Genomic DNA, 26,515 nt, shown 5'->3' on the forward strand with positions numbered 1-26,515 from the left:
GGACAGCCAGGGCTATACAGAGAAACCTTGTCTCAAAAGACCAAAAAAATATAATAATAATAATTTGCCGGGCGTCCCCAGCCCAGCTTAACTTTTTCTAATGTGTATTTGTAAAGATGCTAGAAGCATCAAGTCCAACATAAACATATTGCTTGGAGAATATGGAGGTTGGCACGTGATTGAGATAGGTAGATAGCACAGCTCACCTGAGTCAGTCATAAGACAAGTCGTATCTGTGTTACCTTTCCGTTGATGTGATAAAACACCATGGCCCACATAACCTGAGTTTATGTGGGCTTATGGTGCCAGGGTGGTAAGTCTGTCACAGCAGGGAAGCCTGGCAGCAAGTGGCAGGTTTGAGGGCAGGAGAAGGAAACTGAGAGCTGACATCCTTTACCATAAGCAGGAATCAAAACTGAGAGCAAACTGGAAGTAGATGAAGCTTTTTAAACTCAAAAGCTTACCCCTAGTGACATACTTCTGTCAGCAAGATTGTACCACCTACACAGCCGCACCAACGTGGGACCAAGTGTTTAAAATGTCTGAGACTAAGCGCAACCGTTCACATTCACCATCACGAAACTAACAAGTTATTAGTTCCAGTTGCTCTCTATGGCTCACCATGACCCAGGAATTGCTTAGAAGGTCATTCAGTAATTAGTTCATTGTTGGCAGTCAGGTGATGACTTAGAATCTGTCATTCAGAGTCCTTTGTAACAGTAAGTATTCTTAATTGCTTGCTTTATTAAGAAAGACTCTTATAGCTCATGACTTTAAAACTCCAGTCTTATCCAATATAACCCAGCTTGAATAGTGCTAGAGGCTTAGACTCACAGACTTCCTCACTACTTTTAAATGACCTGCCCCTTTCAGTCACTTCAAAAGCAAAATTAAAAGAATCGGCATAAAGAGGAACCCCTGACCATCATGTCCCCTATGTGATATTTTCCAGGTCCAGTGGCATTGCAGATGCCGGATGATTGCAGGAGCCAATTTCTACATTGTGGGTAGGGATCCCGCAGGAATGCCCCATCCTGAGACAAAGAAAGACCTATATGAACCCACCCACGGGGGCAAGGTCTTGAGTATGGCCCCTGGCCTTACCTCTGTGGAAATAATTCCGTTCCGAGTGGCTGCCTACAATAAAATTAAAAAGGCCATGGACTTTTATGATCCAGCAAGGTAGGTTTCTGGAGAAAAAAAAAATTAATTGACATGACAACTGTCCTGATGAGGGAAAACTTTGACCCTCTGGAAAAAGTCTCCAGTCTACAGGCTTCCAATGGGAAAGACACCCTTGAGTTATAGACCTGCTCTTGCAAATGCTGTGTCCCCTGACATTGTTGGCAGAGTCCTCTGCATGTAGGTGTTGGTCTGTAAACATTTCTCTTTGGTCCGATGGATATAGCTTACTAGCAGAATACTTGCCTAGCATTTGCACAGCCCTGGCTTTGATCTCCAGGAACCCCACAGAAAGTTCTTGAGCTGGGCATAGTGCTACATGCCGACAGTCACAGCACAAGGGAGCTAGAGGCAGGCTGGTCATCTTTGGCTACATCAAGCTTTAGGCCAGGCTAGGCTATATGAAACTCCATAGATCTGCCTTATGTAGACACCTAACACCTAACCTTTAAGTGAAAGGACATGGGGAGAGACGCTTTTCAATGAGCACTTATGGCACATGTCTGTTCCATACCAACTTCACACAACAAGTTAATCTCTGGCCTCAAGATATAAAAGAGAGGTGTGCAAGAACCACTGTGCAAACACCTGCTTTTATCCCTTCTTTGTTCCACAAGATTCGGAGCTAAAGACTGAGACAACTGCCCATTTTAAAACATTTGGCTGTTTACAGAAAAAAGAAAAAAAATGCAAAATAAAATCAGCAATGTAGCCCCAGGGATCTTTAAAGAGCTGCTACTTCCCTCTGCTGAACTCTCTGTTGCTGTACTGACAGGCACGAGGAGTTTGACTTCATCTCAGGAACTCGCATGAGGAAGCTCGCCCGGGAAGGAGAAGATCCCCCAGATGGCTTCATGGCCCCGAAAGCGTGGAAAGTGTTGACAGATTACTACAGGTCTCTGGAGAAGACCAACTAGGTGCTCCTGGCTCTGGCTTCTTCCTCAAGTGCTCTCTGACGATTTTTTTTTTCTATTTTTGTGATTTAGCTGCTCTGTATCCAATTGCTTCTCGGTGACTTTTTAAAGCTAGTATTTTTGCAATGAAGTAAAAAGCTGTAACCATAATTTAAAACCAAGTTCATTATGTCTATGAAGCTCACACTGGAGACTGAGTCTTAGGTGAAAGCAATATCGTTGTACGTTCCAGAATGAAAGCATTTGCACTGTACACTTCATCTCAGCCACTATGTCTCAGATTTCTTAAAAATGTAACTGTGTGGCTAGCTGACTAGCCCAGAACAGAATCATACTTTCCAGCTTACTTGTGCCAGCCTGGAATCTCAATGTCACTTACCAAAAGAAAACACACACACACACACACACACACACATACATACACACACACACACACACATATACATACACACACACTGTCGCTTTGAAGGAAATGTGTTATATCAGGACTCTTACTTCATAACTACACATACCATCACTGCCCAATGTACGAGCTGAAGATGCAACTGGAAGAAAAATTCATGTGAAGATGTAAATTAAGTCTTAAAGAACAATGTAATTTATGTCTGCCATGAAAATGTCATCATCCAATAGAGAGAGACGCTCTAATGGCCTTCTATGAATAGTTACTCTAGTTTGGCTGGCACTTTTCAAAAGCATGGTATGCTTGGATCAAAACAACCCCCCCCCCAGACTAAACCACCAGGGTATATTGTAGACTACTTTCCCCACACTTTGCTGTGGCCATAGTTATTATAGAAGCACCTAAGTGATCGCTGTAATCAAAACCAACCCACATTATTAATGAGAAGCTAAAACTTGATTTCTGTAGCAAAGATAAAATCCAAACATCATCCTAGTGAAGATATATACACATAAGCTTTGAGAGCTGCTGAGCACTGTAATATACAAAGTTGACATTAGTGAATACTGCCGACACTGAAAGACTGACCATCCTCCTAAGCTAGGGCCCTGCCTACCCTAGACAACACAGGAAGAGGTTCCGATTTCCTGAAGCTACTTAGTGAAGCTCTCCTTGAGGATGCTAAGAAGCAACCACCTTGGAGACCGAAGGTTTAGGGTATCCCAAACTCTTGATGTTATAAGTTTCCAGAATGAACCTGTTGTGAGATGTCCTTTGATGGTTTATTTGCTAAGAGGGAATTTTGGTATTTTATGCATGGTTCATTGTTGCCAAGAAATACATAAGAGAAAAGGCATCTTTACATACAGGTTTCTTTGGAAGAGACCACAGACTGAAAAGAGAAACTGATTTTTTTCATACTGCCACGTTTTTTAAAAATGCTAGGAAAAGCTCTACTGAGAGTAAGTTATATACTGTGACCACAGCAAAGTGAGTCTTCGACTGTATGGCGCCTGTGCTCACTTACATCAGAGCTATTTATTCACTGCTGCCTTTAAAACTATGTCTTCACTGAAAACGTGACAGGGTTGTAGTGCCTTCTTAGCATATGAAGTTGTGATTTTAAGACAGTAGAGTGCCTTTCTGCTGTAGCACACAGCATAACTGTTTCAGTGTCCCGCTGGTACCTGTTCTTATTCAATAAATCTCTCAAAAGACCACGTTGACTGGTGATTTTGGTTACTGCCTCAGTGGCCATGTCAGGGGGTCATAGCAATGTCTAACTGGAGAGCAGTATCTACTCTCTTCTAGGCGCCCTTATTCACATCATTTTCACACTTGACTTTCAGATGTAAATGACTCATAGTCTTAGCTGGACACCTGCTTCTCCGAGGTGACTGGGTTACTTATGAAATTCTACCCAGAATTTCACTGCAGGACAATCTAAGGTGATGAAGCCAAAGCCCTTGCTCTTATAGGTATAGATCTTATCTTCAGACCCTCCTTAGCAGCCAGTATTCTGTGTGCCTAAGGCAGTACATTTCCACTCTCATGCTGGGGGAAGGTGGGCCGCTAGGCACAAAGCTCTTGCTTCTTCCTGAGTGCCTGATGTACTTCTAATGGCATCATGCAAGTTTTCTGCTACTTCACCACAAATATTAGTAGTGTAATCGCCAATGCAAAGCTATCACCTGGTGCTGAGTCATGGCTCAGCAGGTAGACTGTTTGCCTAGCATGCACACAGGCCTTGGTTTGATTCTCAGCACTGTATAAATCAGACACAGTGGCACATACTTGTTTATCCCAGTGTTGGGAGGTAGAGGCAGGCATATTAGAAGTACAATGTTTCCTAGGCTATGGAGTGAGTTTGAAACTAACCTGGGCTGCATAAGATCCAGTCTCAAAAAAAAAAAATTAATTAATTAAAAAAAAATGAGTGAATGGTATCATTTGTAGTTCCTTTGTTGTTTTCTCCTCAGATCATAGTTGGTGACTCCTATTATCAATTAGTAGGGTACACAAGTCCAAGAAATGTCTATGATCATGTGTCACTCTTAAGGAAGTGCAAACAAATCCTGGAAAAGCATACATAAATCAATCAGTCAGACCTTACATCAGTGTACTGGCAGGTGTTATGTGTCAACTTGACACAGCTGGGGTTATCACAGAGAAAGGAGCTTCAGTTGAGGAAATGCCTCCATGAGATACAACTGTAAGGCATTTTCTCAATTAGTGATCAAGGGCGAAAGGCCCCTTGTGGGTGGGATCATCTCTGGGCTGGTAGTCTTGGGTTTTATAAGAGAGCAGGCTGAGCAAGCCAGGAGAGCCAGCAAGTAAGGAACATCCCTCCATGGCTTCTGCATCAGCTCCTGCTTCCTGACCTGCTTGAGTTCCAGTCCTGACTTCCTTGGTGATGAACAGCAGTATGGAAGTGTAAGCTGAATAAACCCTTTCCTCCACAACTTGCTTCTTGGTCATGATGTTTGTGCAGGAATAGAAACCCTGACTAAGGCCATCAGTATTTATCAGGCCCCAATATTTCTTTCTAACCCATCTGTCCTGCAAATAAACAATCTTGGTTCCTCAAGAACAGCAAGTTTGCATTCCCCTCCCCCATTTCCCACTTTTCTATGAGGCATCTGAGTCTTGCAAGCATTTATATTCTGCATAGGTGTCCTTCCAGGCAAGAAACCAGTGAATCTAACAGACGAGCTAGTTGTTCTTGTGCCTAAAGGTTTAAGGGGACGATGCAGCTTTTGAATGACTCAAATGTCCATTGTCTACTAATAGGCAGTTAGAGACCGTCTGTATAGGGATGCTGATCTTTCCCAACCCTGGCATCAACATAGTTCCTTGGGGAATACTTTTACTGGGTCGCACAGAACAGTTACCAAACGAAGATGGCACTCAAACGGTTCACTATATGCATTCCAAAGTTATTTTACTTAAATTAGTAAAAACAAATGGGCTACTTGCTAGATTTGAACATTTTAGCCAGGTTCTAGAGGTAAAAAAAAAAACTATTTTATTATGAGGCTAGCAAATCAGAGTGGGGAAAACAATTTTTAAAAACAACAAAAAACAAACAAACAAACAAACAACCCAAAAGAAAACAAGCCAACCCTCTTCATTTGGAGAGAAGTAAGCCATTCAGAGGTAAGCTTGGCCTTACCTTGGCAGTATTAGTGCAGAGAGTAGACCAGTATGAATGGAGGAAGGATCTGTGTGTTTATCTGCCAGGGATATTTTGCAAAGATGAGGGTAATTCAGGAGAGATTGAAGACAACAGTGTATTTATTGGGACAAACTGCAAGGGCAAACACACCTACAAAAATAGACCGCTAGGCTACAATCCCGCTACTTTGAATTTTGTCAAGAACATGCCAGGAAAGGGTCTAGATGCCTTGTATGTTCTCAAGATGACTGGATTCCACCTTTCAGAATTAAAAACAAATGAAAGCGACAAGCATCTGAAGGTGGAACCCAAACTCCTCCCAGCTCCAAAAAACAAGATGGAAAAGCTGGTATCGGGGTGAGTAGGGGCTCAGCCAAGCCAGCCAACTTGTTCAGTTAAAGACACCGCACAGGTCCAGTGCAACTAGGACTGGAACAGGCAACGATCTGCCCTTTACTCTTGTCAGAGGAAAGGTCTTGCACTCACTGGAAACAAAAACCTGTGTTTTGTTTCACTTTCCACAGCTCTCTTGTATCAGCCAGCTAGTATAAAAACATTAAGTTATTTTACCTAGGCAGAGTTGGCCATAGTAAATAGCACTCCAAGCGAAAGAACTTAGCAGGGTCCCACACACCAGCCCTTGGAAGCCTGTCCACAGGAATGGCTCCCTTCTCATTCTCTGCACACCCACTGGGTTACCTGTGGTTCACAGTCAGCTGGCTAACTGCCACTCTAGTTTGTCCAACACTCTCTCCAGAAGTTTTTAGAATGAATTTACCCATCTCCTTTTGTTCTTAGTCTCAATGTCTCCAACAGACCCCTATACTCAATGCCATCTATTTTAATAACCCAAGGAGTTCTCAGAACAACAGGCAAAGTTCCTGAAGGCCAATGAAGGAATAATAGAAGGCCTTGAGCAATCTTTGCTAAAAATAAAACCCATTTGGAGCTCAATATTTAGATCGGTTCCTTCAGCTCCCCTCTGAGGCCAGGCATCCCACCTGCTTCAAATAAATTATTTTCTAGATTATCTACAGTTGGTTGCTGCCAACAGAATCCTAGTTGGGTAGTCTTTCTAAGATTGACTAAGGCCTAGATGTGCCTGTGAAGAGGCATAATGACATATGCTATCTGTAGAGTATCTGATTTCTGAAATCTAATGCATCTTTAAAACAATGTGGTCCACCGGGCGTGGTGGCGCACGCCTTTAATCCCAGCACTCGGGAGGCAGAGGCAGGCAGATTTCTAAGTTCGAGGCCAGCCTGGTCTACAAAGTGAGCTCCAGGACAGCCAGGGCTTTACAGAGAAACCCTGTCTCGAAAAACCAAAACAAACAAACAAACAAAACCCAAAACAACAATGTGGTCTACATTATGTCTTGATTACACATTTATATATCCGTTATCAATTCTTTTTGGTGTTTGGTTAGAACTGCGCCATCATGGTGGCCATTGAGGCTCCAGGCACTAGGAAAACTGATGCAGGAGTTTCAGGACAGCCTGGGAGACCCTCTCTCAAAAACAAACACCTGAACTGTCATGGTTTCCAAACCCATGTTTTTTATGTGTCCCACAACATAGCACTAACATTCACTTCATCTTAGTTCAAAGCACAAAAGCTATCTAAAACCAGTCTCAAAATTTTGATTTATGTGTGTTTATCATGTGAGTATGGCTGCTTGCAGGCACCAGGAGTTTGCCTTGGAGTCTCTGAAATGGGAATGTCAGAAAATTGTGCGGGAAGGAACTGGGTGCTGGGAATGAACCTTGTGTCCTTTGAAGAGCAGCATGCACGCTCTTAACTGCTGAGCCATCATTTCAGTCTCCACAAAAAAAAAGGTTTAGAACTGTAAATATTAAGACTACCACAAAAACCACCCCATCAGAATTTTAGTAATACTCTCACTGGCTACTATCATAAACGGTTGTAACAATTACCAGGTTTGCCAGCATGTCTTCAATTAACATTGTGAAATGACTTTCTTGATTTGATTTCATTTACATGGTAACTCTTAGCTACTTTAGTAGGTTCAGTTAGATTGTTTCATATGGATCAGATCCTCTTAAATATGATTGCAACAGATTTATTATTTTTAATTGTGATTTATTATTTTTAATTGTGTGTGTGTGTGTGTGTGTATGTGTGTGTGTGTGTGTATGTGTGTGTGTGTGTGGGTAGGTAGGTGTATGTGTACATGTGAATGCAGGTGCTCACAGAGGCATTAGAGTCTCATGGAAATGGAATTATACACCACTGTATAACATGGCCAACATGGGTGCTAGGAACCAAACTCAGATCTTCTGCAAGAACAAATAGCACATGATCCTAACTACTACATCTTATCTCTGGCCCCTTTGGACAGAATTTTCCCCAAACATAGAGGATGGTACAGCTTTACTTGAGATACCAAGACAATGCTGGAATTTTATTCATGTAGGCTATACCCTCCCTTTTTTGCAATTTTTAACATTCTGACTTTAAGAGAGGCTTAAAAATGTAATTATATAACACCCAGTTTATTTCATCCAGAAGAAAGCCATAACCTGTCCATAAATAACCCAATTACAGTAGAGAAATAAAGCCAACCAATGAGAGGCTCCTCTCACTCTTACACAAGCAGCTGACCCTCCAGACACTGTCATCTTGAATCAAACCCGTAAATTACAGATGTTAAATAATCCTGGTTTATTATGGTCCATAGCAAAATATTTAGATCATTTCAACCCAGCTCTTAATGAGTCCCAGCTTTAACTGCAGGTATGGAGTAGGATTCAGCAGGAAAGAGGTAGTGAAAGTTGACTCAAAGTCAAAACTGACTCAAACACTGAGTTTAAAAAATCTCAATTTGAAAAGGCATGAAAACAGGAGGAGACATCAAACCAATCAGAAGTCATCCAACAGTGAGAGTCAGAGAACCATCGCATGGCTTTTTCATCTTAGTCCCTAGAGTGTAGGCCTAGAGATGACAGAAATGGCTTAGAGACTGAGACACAGTTGGGCTGACAAGATACACATGTTACATACAGTATAGAGAATGCCGTCAGTAGCGTAATAGCTAACATTTGTGCAGTGATTGCAAGGCACACTACTGAGTGCCTCCATGCTATCGCACTGTCCCAACTCCTTAAAAGTAGGTGCCACAGTTGCCTCATAGATCAGAACAGAAACGAAGCAGCAAATAAGCCTGATTCAATCTGTACAACCCAAAGCAAACGCTTTAAAACCTAACAGCCAACCACATATGTGAAATGCCTCTCTCAAGCAGAATGGAAATTACAAACACTCAAAAGCTGCCTAAGTTATATGGAAATAGTTTCTCTGACTTGATGGCTTAATATGCCTACAGGAGTCATGGTTGTTGGGATTAGTGTATTTCTCTTCATCTGGTTAGAACCATAAAAATTCAGTGCTGTAATTGGATAAATTCTATTGAATTTAATAGAAGATGAAAAAGACACAAAGAAATATACACATCAATCATTTCTGAACATGCCATTACATTAAAATTAAATTACTAAAACTCATATTTAAACAGAATAAATCAATATTAAAATGTCTGCTATAAAAATGTGAAATGTCAACTGCAATATAAAAACTGCCCAAACACAAATCTTATAAACAACAAAATCCGCAATCCAAGCAACTGAAAACAATCAAGAACTAAGTGGGGAAAAAAGAATCAAAAGGAAAGGACTTTTATTGTAAATTATAAAAACAGGATATGTTTCTTGGCGTCTTGTATTAGCATTCATTTCCCATCATCTTTACAATCTTGCCCAGCTTGCTTTTTGTTATCCTAAGTAGTCTCCCGCAATCTATAACCCCAAAACACAAATGGAGGAAGAAAGTGTCTAGAAGGTTCTTGTGAGACACATTACTAGAGAAATTAACTCAGTAAACATAGGAAAATTTAGTTTTCAAAGAAATAAAACAAATAATAAAACCCGTCGTCGTTTAATCTCTCTGGTGACTCAGAGGCACCTTAGGACTGTGCTGTGGCACTGTACTCTAGTTCTGTCACATGTCAAGGTGCCTGAATCAGAAGTCTGGCTACTGGAGGTTTGAAAAAAGAAGAGTTTTATATGTGGTTCACATAGCATCAAGTGACTACAGATACAACACAAGAATTTTGATGTGTATTATTTGAACACATTTATAAATGAGAAAAATTTTAAATTTAAGTTACAAAGTGAGTATTTTTTAGCACATTTAGTAGTGACTATTTATATAAACTATCATTTTGTTTGGGTGACCAAATGAAATTTGAACATAATTAAAGAACATATAACTTTCAAACAACATTAATACAGTTACAGACCTGTTACACTGAGAATTATGTACACGTATTAAAGAGGACTGAGGTTTCTTAAACCCATTCTTTTGAAAGGTTTTTAATCCTTCTTAATGTAATTCAGTGTAAAACTTCAAAAAGTCTACTCGGTGTCACAGCAGGATGAGGTGGAATAATCCCTGCTGATCACTGAGCAAACTGTGTTTGTCATCTGATTCTCCTGACAACCACTATACTTGAGACACGTGCATATTCAGATGTAGTTGATTCAACCAACCGCAGAGAAAAATGTTCAACTTAAAAAAACTGCCCAAACACCTAGTGACACCTAGGAATGGCTGAATCTCCCTGGACCTGTCAAATCCTGCCTTAAATCCCAGTTTTGCTACAGACTATCTGGTGCTTTTGGATTCAGTAGTTGGGGGGAAAAAAGCTTCTGAATTCAAACCTATCTACAGAATATTTAAAAAAAGTGGATATATACATTTGATATACACTCATACACACACACTCACATTCATACTCACGTGTCTAGAAACCAGCACCTAACCACACCCCATTCCTCACTAATGACAAATCATTTACTCCATTAAGACCAGCTTAGACTCTATAAGGCTATAACAGCATATGGCTAAAAAGGTCAGACAAGCACCCACACTCAGGCTGCACTCAGTTTCCTCCGCATGATTTCTGACAAGCAATAACACCGTTTATATAACAGAGCAAAGATCTGAGAATATGACCCAAGCCTGGATTTCCCTCACTGCTGTGCAGACGGGAGCACTGGACAGCACAAATGATCCTCAACTCCTAATCTAAACAAACGTGAGTTAGAACATTCTGAAAGGCTGCATCCTTTGACTTCTTCATCTTTTCAATTGCCCGATGCAGGTCCTGCTGTTGCACAGGCCGGATTTCATCTTCATCGTGACTAAAATGCAAACAAAACAATCAAATTGCCAAATCTCTTTATAGAGTATACCTACCTAAAATATTTTACCAAGATTCAAAAGATGCATGTGTTGAAAAATGATTTTGTTTTTAATTACACAAGAGAGTAACAACAGTTTCTTCCTCCTTCAAGAGCCCAAAGAGAATGGCAACGCAATGAACCCATTCTAGGTGGTGTCTCTATGAGTGTATGAAAGACGCTGTTTTAAGATTGATTGATTGATTGATTGATTGATTGATTGATTTTCGAGACAGGGTTTCTCTGTGTAGCCCTGGCTGTCCTGGAACTCACTCTGTAGACCAGGCCGGCCTCGAACTCAGAAATCCGCCTGCCTCTAACCCCCAAGTGCTGGGATTAAAGGTGTGTGCCACCAACGCCCGGCTTAAGATTTATTTTTATTTTACTTTATGTGTATGAGCGTCTGTCCACATGTCCATATGTACACTGTGTGTGTGTCTAGAGCCTGGGCATAAGAGGGCAGCAGGTTCCCTGGACCTGGAGTTACAGACAATATTGAACCACAGTGTGGGTGAGCCAGTGCACTGAGCCAGCCCCTTGAAAGACAGCTTTTAAAAGCACCAAGGAGTAGGAGGTAGCAAAGCAAAATGGCTGTATAAGTCACTTCACACCAAGAATGTAAGAGCAGCACATTTTCATTAAAGAAAGCTATTCAAACGGATGCATAATTCTAATCAGGAAATCAAGTTACTCTTGTGAATAGAGAACCAAAATCTAGCATTCCTAGACATATACAGACATTTATGTGCGTGAGTAGCCTTTTATAAGATAGAAGTAGAACTTAACACTCAATTTGAAAAAAACAAATAATTCAAATCCCCTTCACTTTACCAAAAACAAAACAAGACAACAACAGCAAACCCCTGGTATATTCTGCTACTTGACAGTTTACAGACACTTGGGGAAAAAATGTTTCGAGGAAAACAGGATGATTCAAGTCTAATGACCGGATTTTCCCACTGAAATTTTCAGAGCTTTCCAAGGTTTTTCTTTCATTATTAATGTAATTAATTAAGTACAGTTTATATGCTATTTGTTTCTTTTATTTTTTTCTGCGAGAAGAAAGACCTTTGGAAGGTAGATTTCTGATGATGTTAACATGCTGAAATAGCTGGAATTATACATGGGCAGTACACACATGGGATGCATCTCTCACATGGGGCAGGAGGAAGCAGTATGGTGCTACTGTCTGGCAGGGACCTCGTACAAAAGTGAATGAGTTTTAACAGAAGCTTACTATGGCACTCACTATAATTAAATGCATCGATATAACAGGTTGGCAAGTCAGGGTTACATGGTATGAAAACTTCAGAGCAAGAGAAGAGTTGGCAAACTCCTTTAACATGACCTCAAAGGTATACTGGTTTACTAAAAAAATTCTTTATCAGAGAGCTGACACTCTAAAAAGATACAAGGTGTGGTATGGTGCAGCTTCGGGAGAAAGGCCTTTTCAGAATCTTTCTCAAAGGAGTTAATTCAGGGCTAACTTACTTTTGCTGAAATAAGGATGACAAAGTTGATTTCCCAAACTCACCACATTTACAAAGTGGTTCCAAGTGAAAGTGACTGACATGCGAGTCATGTTACATGTTAGTAACTGCATTACTGTTAAGTAGCAGCCCTGTCCACACTGCTCCACACACTTTTGTTATGTATGAAGTTTCTGAAAGATACATACTCATTTCTACACAGAAAGGAATTTTAAGGTACAGAAACAATCTATAGATTCTAGAGAACCCCGTTTTCCTAACAAAGAGGGCAAGCCTGGGTTTTTGTGACTCACCCCATTGCTTATCAAATAAAACTCAGCATTTTGCCCCTTAATTCTAGAACATCCCCACAGCAGTTTTTCCATTTAGAGACTTCTTTAGGAAGACGGCAACAAGGGCTGGGGAGTAGCTCAAGAGGTAAAGCACTTGCTAGGCCACCATGAGGACTTGAGTATCATCTCACATTTAAAAAAAAAAGGTGGAGTGTGCCTGTTATCCCAGGAGTGTGAAGGCTGTGACAGAAGGGTCCCTAGATCTCGCTGAACAGCCAATCTAGTATAACTAGAGACCTCTGGGTCAGTAAGACCCCATCATTTCAAAAGCTAAGGTGGTAAGGCACTCAACATCAGCCTGCATGCACACAGATGAGCATATATCCATATACATACACAAACACATACAGGAAAATGCCAATAAATAATAAAGGCACAAGTTGCTAATTCAATTGTCTTTTTCTGTAAGTAATCTAGTATAAAGCAAAACAACAATAATCACCTCATCAAAAGTGTTTGACAGATACCAGAAATTGAGTCTACACAGTTACCTCTCTTCTGATGTAGAATTGACATATTCCCTGACACAGAGGAGGGCGGCATCCCGACACATTTCTTTTAGGTCACTTCCTGAAAATCCATCAGTTTCCTGGGCAACTTCTAGAAGATCTACGTGTCTATCCACCTTAAATAAACATGAAATATGTTTATAATGAATATACAAAATTAAGCAAAATACTTACAAAATATCCATCTGAGAATTAATGTTCAGAATGTTGTAACACCCAAGTAAAGAGAAATGGCTAGCTATTAGTACCATAAAACTATAATTAAAAAAAATTTTTTTTCATTATTTGTCATTACATCTGAAACATGTGCACATGTCTTTACACTTAAAATTCCTTTCTAGCACAATGGTACCTGAATACTAATTCAATTTAGCACTTGGTTTTGTCCTTCCATCTAAGCTTACAGGGCTTGGGGAAACTTAAAACACACCAATGTACAACAAGGAAAAAATAAACAAGAAAATCAATGTATTCATGTTTACTATCCACAATCTAAGGTCTCATTTCCAATGCTAAGCAGCTTATACATATAATTTTCATTTAATCCTGCAAGTAAGCAGCACAATTTTCATACTCTATTAATAGTCTGAAGGCTGGGCAAGGGTAGACAAGTCATAGAAGCAGGATATGAAGAGACAGCAGACGTCCACCCCTAGGTTCTCCCCATATACCCATTTGCCACGATAATTTTCTTCACTCCTAAGGAATGGATGCCACCTTTATTACTCAATTTCTAATTATGGAATATTTTGTTTTAAGAATAGTAATTCTATACAGGGAAAAAAGATAAAAATAAGTTGGGTTCCGTGACACATGCCTGTTATTCTATCACCCCAGCAGCACTCAGGAGGCACATCAGGAGGGATTGAAGGCTAGCCTGGGCTACCTATTAAGTACCAGGCCAGCCAACAGCTGAGGCTACACAAAGTACCTACCTTTTTCAAACAAACAAATTTTAAAAGGAGACATTATAAAATTCTTAAAGAATGATTTGAAAAATTTTGGCTTAAGATGTTCTTTGAAGGTCTAAAATTCTGTGCTGAATCTACCTGGCCCTGCGTTTTTTTAATTGGGAGATTTAAACATTTTTATATTTATTTAATTTTACATGTATAAATGTTTTGCCTGTATAGATATATGTTCAGTGTGTATGCCTGATGACCACGGAGGTCAGAAGAAGGCATCAGATCCTTGGAACTAGAGTAGAACGGATGTGAGCCATCATGTGGATGCAAGAGCAAGTAGTCTAATTCACTGAACCGTCTCCAGCTCCTTCTGGGAGATTTTTAATACCGTTTCATGTTCATTGCTTGCTATAGAGAGGTTTAAACGACTTCTCCGTCTTGGTTTAAATTTAGTAAGTCATGTAAACAGTTATCTACTTCTATACATTGCCTAGTTTAGCACAGTTTTAAACCTACTGCCGGCACGGTTTCTGAACTCCCTCAGTGCTGTGACAGTGCCTCCCTTCCCATCTCTGACTTTAATCAGTCAGGTCTTCTCTTTCTTTCTTTTTTTTTTTTAAGATTTATTTATTTAAGTAAAGTATATGTAAGTACACTGTAGCTGTCTTCAGACACTCCAGAAGAGGGAGTCAGATCTCGTTACGGATGGTTGTGAGCCACCATGTGGTTGCTGGGATTTGAACTCTGGACCTTCAGAAGAGCAGTCGGATGCTCTTACCCATTGAGCCATCTCACCAGCCCAAGGTCTTCTCTTTCTACTAACTGGACTAAAGGCTTATCAATCTTTTCAAAGAAAGAACTGTTTGTTTCACTGATTCTTTGTAATTTTTGTTTGTTTCTTTCTATTTCATTAATCTCTGTCCTGATTTTAGCTATTTCACATGGTCCACTGCTCTGGGCATTTTTTTTTCTTTCTTACTTTCCAATGTCCTAAAAGGCATCATCAGGTTATTTGAGATCTAAATTTTAATGCAGGAACATAGAATGGTAAGCTTCCTTCTTTGGACTGTTTCCTTGGATCCCATAGGTTTTGGAATGCTAATTTTATTTCCACTAATTCTAGGAATGTTTTAAGTTTTCTTCATTTCAACAACACATTCATCATTCAACTGTGCAACTATGACCTTCAAATCAGTGTCATCCTTTTAAATAGAAATGCTAAATGAAGAGAAATTGGGTGGAGCTGGTGAGATGGCTCAGTGGTTAAGAGCACTGGCTGCTCTTCCAAAGATCCTGAGTTCAATTCCCAGCAACCACATAGTAGGCCCTGACTATCTGTAAATAGATATGATGCCCTCTTCTTGCATGTAGGTGTACATACAGCCAGAGTGCTTATACATATAATAATAATAATAGTAATAATAATAAACAAGTACTTTTTTAAAAACAGGAATTTAGTTATTTGTATTTGATAAAAAGGCAACAAAGGAAAGAACGACTATCCGCACAACAATCTTGAATTTAGGTACAGAAAGCAGGAGGGAAGTCCTAAGTACAGACTCTGTGAGACACAGGACACGAGTACAGTAAGGCTGGGAAGAAGGCAGAGGCTGGACATTACATACACATCTCATGCAATGTTGCAGTACTACCAAGCCTATGTGAATTCAAAATCAATACAGAAAGAGAAAAAAGGAAATATGAAATATAAAACACTACTGAACATGAGACTTCAGAGGGGACAGAAAGCAAAAAGAAGGCACATTTCATGAGAAGAACTAAATGAAGAACAAATCAATTCAAGCTTATAATTATAACACAGTAACTGCAAACAACTAAACTAAGACAAGATATAGACATGATAAAATTATGGCTGTGGATTAGAACAGTCACATAGGCTGAAAGAAGCAGGCTTTATGTTCTACTTGAAAGAAAAATGTATAGTTGAAAATAAATGGTAGAAAATTATATGTAAGGTAAATATTAAGGGAAGTGAATATAATACTTTTAGTTGCGTTAGGTCAGATTTAGGTGGATTAGAGTATAATATTTATTCAAAATGTATAGTTGGGGAAATATGTCATTGCAGAATGATAAAAATTTCACTAGAAAAAGAAATCCATCTGTACCTGTATATACACCTATCATTTCAGAATATAAAAAGCAAACATTAACTATGAAGCAAATGAGAAAGATTTTTTGTTAAGAGGGTGGTAACATATCTTTCTTAAATGAGAACAGCTTACACAATAAACTCTGATTCTACTTAGTAACATGAAAGCATGATAATGCTGCCTTTATTAAATGTAGGATATTAATGTGAGGCTTTTAAAAGCAAAATAAAGGGCTGGAGAGATGGCTCAATGGTTAAGAGCACTGACTGCTCTGCCAGAGGTCCTGAGTTCAATTCCCAGCAACCACATATCTAGCTCACAACCATCTGTAACAGGATCGGACGCCCTTCTTCTGGTGTGTTGAAGACAGCTACAGTGTGTGTATGTGTGTATGTGTGTGTGTGTGTGTATATACTCTGCTGCTACAAACATGTTATAGGCCTGGTGGCATTGAGAGCCTTTAATCGTAGCACTCTGGAGGTAGAGGTAGGGATTTCTGAGTTTGAGGCCAACCTAGTCTATAGAGTGACTTCTAGGACAGCCAGGGTTATACAGAGAAACCCTGTTTTGAAAGGGAAAAAAAAGCTATAAGCTGTCTACTTATACAATATACCATATACATAAAGTCTTGCTCCTGTGGTGGTTTGCTTGTTCATGTGGTGATTTCCTGTGGCAGGGTCTTGCTATTATAACCCAGGTTAGCCTTCAACTTTCAGTTCTCTTGCCTCAGCTTCACAAATGGTAAAACCTGGTTGAGTGTACCACCATGACAAGCTTAAACTATTTTAAATTAAATAATTATATTGGTTACCTCAACTATCTTCTAATTACTTCTAGGAATAATATATGGACACCAGTTCAGAAGATTTGCACACTTACTGTTTCTTAGGCTGATACCTCTCTCTGTGAAAGGGTTACCAATGGACAGTGGCTCATTCAAGTAGCACTGTACCTATAAGATGTTCACCTCAAAAGAGGTAAAAAGTATTCAATTAAAAGGCAAAAAGCCATCTGTCTAAGACATAAGTTCCTTACCTAGAATATACTATTTTAAGAATTTTTCTGAAACTATTAAAAAACATGAATATATGTAGATTTCTTAGAAAAGGCTATCTGGCTTTTATCTTGACTCCCTAAATGGTTAATAATCACAGATCCAATCCTTGGAAGCTGGTAAGTTCTTTAAACTTTTATAAACAGTATATATAATTGCTATAGAGTTGATAAGTGACAAATTCAAGTGATGCTGGAAAGTGGGGCCTGACAGAAGGTGTTTGGCTCATGATCAAACCAATTTTGCAAGTTTGGGATTTTTCGTTATTTTTTACTTTCGCTTTCTTTTTGCCCCTGTGCTTTTGATGAAGTATCAGAATGTGACTGGATATTGTTATCATGCACTTGAACTTTCCAACATCCAGAATTGTGAACTAAATAAATCTATTATATTCTATTACAGCAGCAGAAAACAGCCTAGCAGGAAACAAATTTGGGCACTGGAGAGATGGCCCTGTGGTTCCAGATGTCCAAGGTTATGCTTTCAACACTGACATAGTGGCCCTCCAACTGTGTATAACTCCAGTTCTGGGAGTCAAACTACCTCGTCCGTCTTCCAAGGCATTACACACACATATTACACTTAAATACATACAGGCAAACCCACATATATAAATTTTGTAACTTATATTTATATATAATTTATATTAAGGAACTAATTAACGCACTGCTCCTAGGGAAAACAAGAAAGTTATCAGGCAAAAAGATGTAAAGCCAGAAAGAGATTCACTATCAAAAATAATGATCCATCAAAAAAAAAAAATTACTACTGGGCTGTGGTGGTGCACACCTTTTAATCCTGGCACTTGGGAGGCAGAGGCAGGCAGATTTCAGAGTTTGAGGCCAGCCTGGTCTACAAAGTGATTTCCAGGACAGCCAGGGCTACACAGAGAAACCCTGTCTCAAAACAAACAAACAAACAAACAAAAGACCTAATTTTTTGTTCTTTAGTAATAAGACAAATCGATCCTAAACTCCCCATGGGGGTGGGAGGAACAACTAGGTCTAACAGTACAAGACATTACAGTTGTCTCCAAGTGAAAACAATGAGTACTGAATACTAGCACAAAAAGACCCAAAAGACATATCAGCTGATCCAGACAAGGACATGATAACAAACTCTAGCAAGGCAAAGACACTCAGTAACTGGCATTGAGACAGCTGAGTTAGACCCACATTAGGTCCACATTATAGTTTTAAGATCCACATAAATTTCAAGCACATCAAAGATTTTATTTTTTTAAAAGATTGATTGATTGATTGATTGATTATAAGTACACTGTAGCTGTCTTCAGACACACCAGAAGAGGGCATTAGATCTCATTATGGATGGCTGTGAGCCACCATGTGGTTGCTGGGATTTGAACTCAGGACCTCTGGAGGTGCAGTCAGTGCTCTTAACCGCTGAGCCATCTCTCCAGCCCCACATCAAAAATTTTAAAATCTAAGAAAAAGGCCACCCTGATTAGTGTACCTTCCTGATGGAAGAACACGAGCCACCTAAGGAGTCCTTTCCATCTGACCTCTCCTCCACCATTAACCACATTCTACCCAGCTTCCTGACCCAACTACCAAATTGCAAGGATAGCCACCCAAATTATCAGTGAAAACTTGCATTCTGAAAAACAATGGGAGACGTGGGTAAATGAAGGAAGAAGTTATTACCTATGGATTAACAGATTTAGACAACTTCAAACTATCAAACAGGCTAAAGATGCTGTTCAGTGATATAAGTGCTCAGTCAGCAAGTAGGAGACCCTAGAACAGTAAACAGATCTGAGAAGTAACAAGTATAGTGAAGGATACTGTAGGAAGACACCATGCACGTGAGAAGATCTAACTGGACTCAGTGGGCTAGGTTTCCTAATATGATACAAACCTGAGAGGATGATGTGTTTAAGTGAAGAAAACTGGGGCCCTAAACAGTCATATTTCATTGCATACATGAATACAATTCCAAAAACAAAAAACAAAAAAAGAACTTTTTTATATGGGAGATAATTAGAAATCTGTATACAAACTTAAAGAAATAAGCAATGCAAAAAAAAAAAAAAAAGAAAAAGAAGAAGGAGGCTCAGCCAGGCAGCAGTGGCAGCACAGGCAGGCGGATTTCTGAGTTGGGGGCCAGCCTGGTCTACAAAGTGAGTTCCAGGACAGAGAAATCCTGTCTTGAAACCACCCCCACCCCCAAAAAAGTAATGCCAAGGAATCATTACAAATGTTTAGATGAAATATGAATGTGGTTAAAATTTTAAAGTAAAAAGAATCTTTTCAAAACTACCACTAAGAGATTTATAACAGGCAAGCATAAAAAGTGTGGAAGTCAAGGGAACGTGGGAAGGACGGGATGATGCTGGCTCGAAGGGACCCTCAGAGTTCAAACAGTGAGCAGACAACAGGTCTGGCACGCATAGAACTAACTCCTTTATCTGGGCTAGAGAGCTGGATCAGAGGTTAAGAGCACTGGCTGCTCTTCCAGAGGTCCTGAGTTCAATTCCCAGCAATCACATGGTAGCTCACAACCTTCTCTAATGGGATTGGATGCCTTCTTCTGGTATGTCTGAATTCCGGTTTGTGTACAACTACAATGTACATAAAATGAATAATTCTTTAAAAAAAAAAAGACTTAAGAAACAGAGAAAAGTTTACAACTCATTAGACAAATCTAACATAGCAGCCCCTTATAAAAAATACTACATTCAAAAAATGGGCGAAATTTGTAAGAAAGAAAACCAAACTCTTACAAATATCTGACAGTCCACTTCATTTATGTCTCCGAGTAGCCCAGGCTGGCCTTGGATGCACCGCACTCCCGTGTCAGCCTCCTGATCAATGAGTGTGCAAACCATTGCTACTGGCATCACGTCTAAACTCTCACTTCAGTTTTAAAGGTATAGCAATGAAGTAAAAACAAGAAACAAACAAACAAAAAAAACCTCTTTAAAAACTATTCCTACATATGCATAAAATGGTGTGGAAAATGTCACAGTATTTTAATCTGCAGATATATTACTCTTTAAAAACTACATCAAATACATGGTACTTAGAGTTATTTTAACAGTGGAGAGTTTAAGAATAACTAAAATGAAGTTTAAAGTTACATTATTCTCAGAGTCCTTCTTCATTTCTTTCTAAAATGACTTTATAAACAAAAGCATCATATTTTAGGACGAGAATAAACCATTTTCTACTTACATTTTCATTTTTCAAGATGAGCTTTAAAATTGCTTCTCTTTGTTTTAGAGCCTAAAAACCAGAAAATATTCTAATTAGCATTCATTTAAAAAGAATACTGAGCAAGTGATTTTTCTACTGTTTTCCCTTTGTAAATTCCTGGATAACTGATAAAATGGCAGGGTGGTAGAGGTTAAAACAAGGTATCATAAGACACTGGACAGTAACTATCTGTGGGTAGTTCACTCAATGCTGTTTCTTATTCGTGCCTGGAAAATAATACACCCTTAGTATTTATTGAGTAAAAAAAGAAGTACACTAAGATAACAATGTCTTCCCAAAGCTCCTCATGTTTTGACACAGGATGTACCTGTTTTGGAACTTACTATGTAGACCAGGCCGACTCAAGCTTGAAGCAATTTCTCTCCCTCTACCCCACCAGTGCTCAGATTACAGGCATGTACTACTATGCTGGCTAATTTCCTATACAGTCATACAGTTTTCTTTCTTTTTTCTTCTCTTATTAAATTTATCAAAGTTCACCATCGCAAAACTCCTTTTAAGTCAATTTTTAATTGTGCCATTTATTTATTTTAAAATTTAGCATTCTAAAGTAACTTTTTTCATTATGGCATTTCATAAACGGGCTATTTTCACTAACAATTAGAGGACATGATTAATACACTTCAGTAAAATATCTGTGCTCATTAACACTCATTAGTGAATGTTTATGTAACTGTTAACGATCTCCCTTCAGTGATCCATGGTACTTTTACATCAGAACAGAAGCCACACTTAATTCACTGTACAGAATTACAGAAAAGCTGCTTATGCTGGAGAGCGCCTCGAACCCCAGCACTTGCAAGGCTCAGGTCATCCTCAACTATACTGTGAAGTCAAGCCAGCCTGGGCTACATGAGAACCTAGCTAAAACAGTAAAAAACAGTAGCAGTAGTAGTAATAATAAATAGGACTATCATATATAAGTAATGATGATAATAAAATAAGAAACATCTTACATAAAAAGATGGATTTTAAATTCGTCATGGATAAATTCATTCTTATTAAGAAAAGATTTTGAACTCACTATAAAATCACATAATAAATGAGACAAAGCTCCGTTGTTTCCATACCTCGGTCTTTCTAACAGAAAGGTTAGATGTGTTAGATGATCACCAACAACTATTTTTCAGTTAATAAGTATTTTACTTGGAGAGGAATTTTAGGATCAGTTTAAATTCTTTGACAATGTAGCTAACACACAAAAGAATTACCCCTAAGATACATTAAATAAAATGAACAATGACAAGATTCCAGCTTGTTTGTTAACAGTATATACATCTAACAAGTTGATGAAACCTACTATAATTCATTTTGATAATGCACACTGTATCATATTGACAGTTTAATAACCAACCCTATTTTTAATACAACAGGTACATCAAAATCCTTAGCTGTCTTTAGAATTACATCTCAATTTTTAATTTTTTAAGTCTTTTAAAAAATATTTATGTTTCGGAGAAGTACAAGTGGAGGTCAGCTTACTTTCTGTAATCTGTTTTCACTTTCCACCTTGTGGGTTCCTGAAACTAGGTCAGCAGGCTTGGCTGCAAGTGCCTTTACCTTTGAGCCATCCTGCCAGTCCTACAACTGAATTTCTGATAAAGATCACTAGTGTTAGTATTCAGAGCCTCGTAGGTAAACAAATGTTCTTTAAATTAGTCTACTATCTTGCCTGGAAACTAGAGAATGTATGTGAAACATACACAGTCCATGTAAACATCGCAGGAGTCTACCTTCCCAGACTGACAGACATCTGTTTTCCTCAGTGCTCTAAGTCAACACAAACCCACCCACTAACTGCTTCCACACTCTCTTATCTTTGCTCATTAGGACTCGAAGGCCTTGCTGGTCTCATTTATCTACCTCATTCTCTGTTGTTCAAAAAGACCTCAGTGATTTATCCGATTAAATGATTTTATGTATGTAGGTATGTGTGTATATGTGTGTGTATGTATGTATATATACATATATATATACATATATATACATACATATATATATATATCCCCAGAAGAACCAGAAGTGTTGGCTCTAGCACACGGCTTAGCAGAGTAAGTGTACAGAGCCCACGACCTTAACCTTAGGAGCCCGTTTTCACTGCATCAACTGAATCTGACAACTGAGAGAATATAACTTCAAGGTTAGAATGGAGTTAGGTTAAAAATTGTAAGATTATAAATGGAGTTATATTTTTATTATAAAATCTGAAAGGATAAACTAAATTCCCTTAAGTGCCTATACATATAATATGCTGCTCATATAGAACACATCACCTGCCATGAGAACCTATTGTTTTCAGTATAAAAGCTGACTAAATTCACAACTGTATAAATTGTTTTCCTCTATAGAAAATATAGGATGTTAAGAAGTTATAACAGCCTATTCGAGGGTAAGGTAGCAAGGAGCTCCTCGCTCCTGTGAACCAGCACTGTGGAGCAGCACTGAGGAGCAGCACTGAGGAGCAGCACTGTGGAGCAGCACTGTGGAGCAGCACTGTGGAGCAGCACTGAGGAGCAGCACTGAGGAGCAGCACTGTGGAGCAGCACTGTGGAGCAGCACTGAGGAGCAGCACTGAGGAGCAGCACTGTGGAGCAGCACTGTGGAGCAGCACTGTGGAGCAACACTGAGGAGCAACACTGTGGAACGTGGGCCTAGAGTCTGAGGTCAGCCTGCGCCTGCGCTCTGTGGTGGGTTTCCTATTAGAGTTCCAGGCTCCAGGGTGCGAATGTGTCAAAACCAAATGGAAGCAGAAGTGGAATGGCATTTTTCTTCATAGCCACAGCACAGTACATTGGTTCTGGAACCACTAACTTCGTAATAATCAATCTCAATTGTTCTAGGCTAAGAATTCAGAAAACAATGATCCTTTAACCTCTAGTTCCCAAATTTAATTCTGTCTTAATCCAAAACGTTAATTCGATTTTCTTCTGTATCTCCCTAAGGTAAACTACTAAAGCCTGTAGGCAATTTTGAGGTACTTATCTACTTCTAGGGGAAAGGGCAGATGCACTGATCTCAGGATAAACTAAGAAAAACAGAAAGGCACCAGAGAGGGCACAGCCTACAGGAGTTCCTTATACCTTTCTTTTCCAGAAATCCAAAAACCAAATGATCCTGTTTGTAAGTCACAGATAAAAGCCTTCTCAGAAGGCAATTACTTCCCTCTTCAATACAATAAAGACTACTCACAGGCTGGTTAATATGAAATCGTGTAGGCATTCTTCGCATTATAGCGGAGTCAAGGTCTTGAGGGCGATTGGTAGCTCCCATTACTATAACCTAAACATATAAAGACAAACGAGGCATTAATTAGCTCTACCGACAATATTTTCTGAGATCATTATCATTGGGAAGTGGCTTTTAAGCTAATCATTTAAGAGAAATTTCATGGTAAACAGCATTAGTCAAATGTTTATAGGTAAAATTGAATTTAATCGTAAGATTAAAATAATCAAACAACTGCATATCTGGAAAGACTGGTGAAAACTCACTGGATTTCTACTAAGATGTCTACTCTTCAGTTATAAGATCCATTATTGCAGAAGTGTAAGTTTCCAAAAACACTGTATTTCACAAATATAATAAGTACCTATACCAATGAATTATAAAAATGTTAATATGCTTTGTATTTTACAAAATATGGTTGGTTATTAAATGACTACATCCTGGGAGTAGGAGTGAAAGGCACCCTTTAAGTCCTTTCACAACGTTATAAAAAAGGCATTTCCCTGGAAGTGTGAGGCTTCTGATGGCAGTTGATTCATTTTAGGTGCTTTCTCTCTGGATTTCACAGCCTCATCTCACTGGACCACCAGCTCCGTGGGTGGTACGCTAAATTTAAACCTTACAGGATTTAACTTCAAATGAAAGCTGGGAACCAAAGCAAGCATGAAACTCTGACAAGGGCTATGGTGGCTCGCAGAGGGCTGCTTGCCCAGCATGTAAGAGGCTCTGTGCTCACCCCAACCCTCAGAGACAACAGAAGCTCTGAAAGGAGGGGGAAAGAAAACTTCTAAAACATCGGGGATGGTGGAATTACAGGGCTGGAAATGGAGAGGAGCCTAAGGAAAAAAAAGGTCCAGCAACAGGCCCAATGTGGGATCCAGCTCAAGGGAAGGCCCCAAGGCCTGATACTATTACTGAAGCTATAGAACGCTCACAAAAAGGGACCTATCATGACTGCCCTCCAAAAGATCCAACAAGCAGCTGAAAAGTCAGATGCAGATTTGCACCCAACCAATGGACAGAGCAGCTGACCCCTGTTGTTGAATTAGGGAAGGCTGAAAGAAGCTGAGGAGGAGGGTGACCCTATAGGAGGACCAGCAGTCTCTATCTGGGCCCCTGAGATCTCTTAAACACTGGACCACCAACCAGGCAGCATACACCAGCTGATATGAGTGAGGCCCCCAACACACATACAGTAGACTTCTTCCAGGTCTGTGTTCATTCAGAGATAAAGCACCTAGCCCTCCAGAGACTAGAGGCCCAGGGAGTTTAGAGGTCAGGTGGGGTGGGGGTGGGGGCATCCACGTGGAGACGGGGTGGGATGGGGAGGAGATATGGGATGGGGAGGGGCGGAGAATGAAACATGGAGTATAAAAAATGAATTACAGATAAATTTTTTTTAAAAAAGGAAAAATTCTAAAGGAGAAAATATGCTATCAGTCCTACCAACTTCTGAGTCTATTAGTTACCTTTTAAAAAATACAGAAATGGCCGGGCGAGGTGGCACACGCCTTTAATCCCAGCACTCGGGAAGCAAAGGCAGGTGGATTTCTGAATTCGAGGCCAGCCTGGTCTACAAAGTGAGCTCCAGGACAGCCAGGGCTACACAGAGAAACCCTGTCTCGAAAAACCAAAAAAAAAATAAAACAAAATAAAATAAAAAATACAGAAATGAAAACAACTTTAGAGGTTGGAGAGATTGCTCAGTGGTTAAGAGAACTGGCTGCTCTTCAAGAGGATCTGAGTTCAGTTCCCAGTATACACATGGCACCTCGAAACTGTCTGCAGCTCCAGTTCCAGGGAATCTGACACCCTCACACAGACACACATGCAGGCAAAATACCAATGCACAATTTTAAAAAATTAAAAAGAAAAACAATTTTTAAAAATCAACAAAAATAAAAACAAAGATGTTCTAAAGAAGGAAAGGTCTTGGCTTGTTTTTTTGAAACAGGGTATCGGGCTGGTGAGATGGCTCAGTGGTTAAGAGCACCCGACTGCTCTTCCAAAGGTCCAGAGTTCAAATCCCAGCAACCACATGGTGGCTCACAACCATCCGTAATGAGATCTGACTCCCTCTTCTGGTGTGTCTGAAGACAGCTACAATGTACTTACATATAATAATAAATAAATCTTTAAAAAAAAAAAAAAGAAAGAAACAGGGTGTCATTATGCAGTGCTGTCTGCCTTGGAATTCTAGCCTCACACTCACATCACAGCTCTGCCCGCCTCTAGTCCTCAGTGCTTAGGTAAGACACTTGTCACCACACTTGGTGACAATTTCATAAGGATATAAATAACCTAACGGCAGATATACCTGCTATATACAAACATAATATTATTATATAGGAATATACTTATCTAGAATCACTAGTACTATTTCTGCCTGACAGTTTTAGATTTCTCAAATAACTCTAAAGTAAATTAAACTATCTACCAAATTTTATATTCTAGTTTTGCTTTTTTTTTTTTTTTTTTTTTTGGTTTTTCAAGACAGGGTTTCTCTGTAAAGCCCTGGCTGTCCTGCAACTTACTTTGTAGACCAGGCTGGCCTCGAACTCAGAAATATGCCTGCCTCTACCTCCCGAGTGCTGTAATTAAAGGCGTGCACCACCACGCCCGGCCTATTTTTACTCTTTACATGTAATGATATTTAAAATTACAGGGTAAAATTATTGTTAATTAGCCAAGTCTGCCATCTAGAGGGGACAAATG

General features: G+C 39.4%; 2 protein-coding genes across 6 annotated transcripts in view; one reads left to right on the forward strand and one right to left on the reverse strand.

Annotated features, from left to right (window-relative positions):
- Papss2 (3'-phosphoadenosine 5'-phosphosulfate synthase 2) overlaps positions 1–3,719 on the forward strand; it is a 71,519-nt gene extending 67,800 nt beyond the window's left edge. For 3 of the 4 annotated variants that reach the window (NM_001201470.1, NM_011864.3, NM_001360403.1), the window contains 2 exons: positions 953–1,182; positions 1,958–3,719. In NM_001201470.1, coding sequence (NP_001188399.1) covers positions 953–1,182; positions 1,958–2,099 — 372 coding nt within the window. In that variant the 3' untranslated portion in view covers positions 2,100–3,719. The remainder of the gene's footprint in view (positions 1–952; positions 1,183–1,957) is intronic. The other variant, XM_006527064.4, reaches the window with a different exon arrangement.
- A 5,370-nt stretch (positions 3,720–9,089) lies between these two features.
- The window catches only part of Atad1 (ATPase family, AAA domain containing 1), a 67,230-nt gene continuing 49,804 nt past the window's right edge, over positions 9,090–26,515 (reverse strand). The window contains exons 7-10 of one of the 2 annotated variants that reach the window (XM_006527313.3): positions 23,765–23,854; positions 20,534–20,584; positions 13,249–13,382; positions 9,090–10,896 (exon numbers count right to left, since the gene is read on the reverse strand). In XM_006527313.3, the coding sequence (XP_006527376.1) occupies positions 10,776–10,896; positions 13,249–13,382; positions 20,534–20,584; positions 23,765–23,854 (396 nt within the window). In that variant the 3' untranslated portion in view covers positions 9,090–10,775. The remainder of the gene's footprint in view (positions 10,897–13,248; positions 13,383–20,533; positions 20,585–23,764; positions 23,855–26,515) is intronic. The other variant, NM_026487.3, reaches the window with a different exon arrangement.

This window comes from Mus musculus, chromosome 19 (assembly GCF_000001635.26).
Source record: "Mus musculus strain C57BL/6J chromosome 19, GRCm38.p6 C57BL/6J".
Classification (NCBI taxonomy): Eukaryota; Metazoa; Chordata; class Mammalia; order Rodentia; family Muridae; genus Mus; species Mus musculus.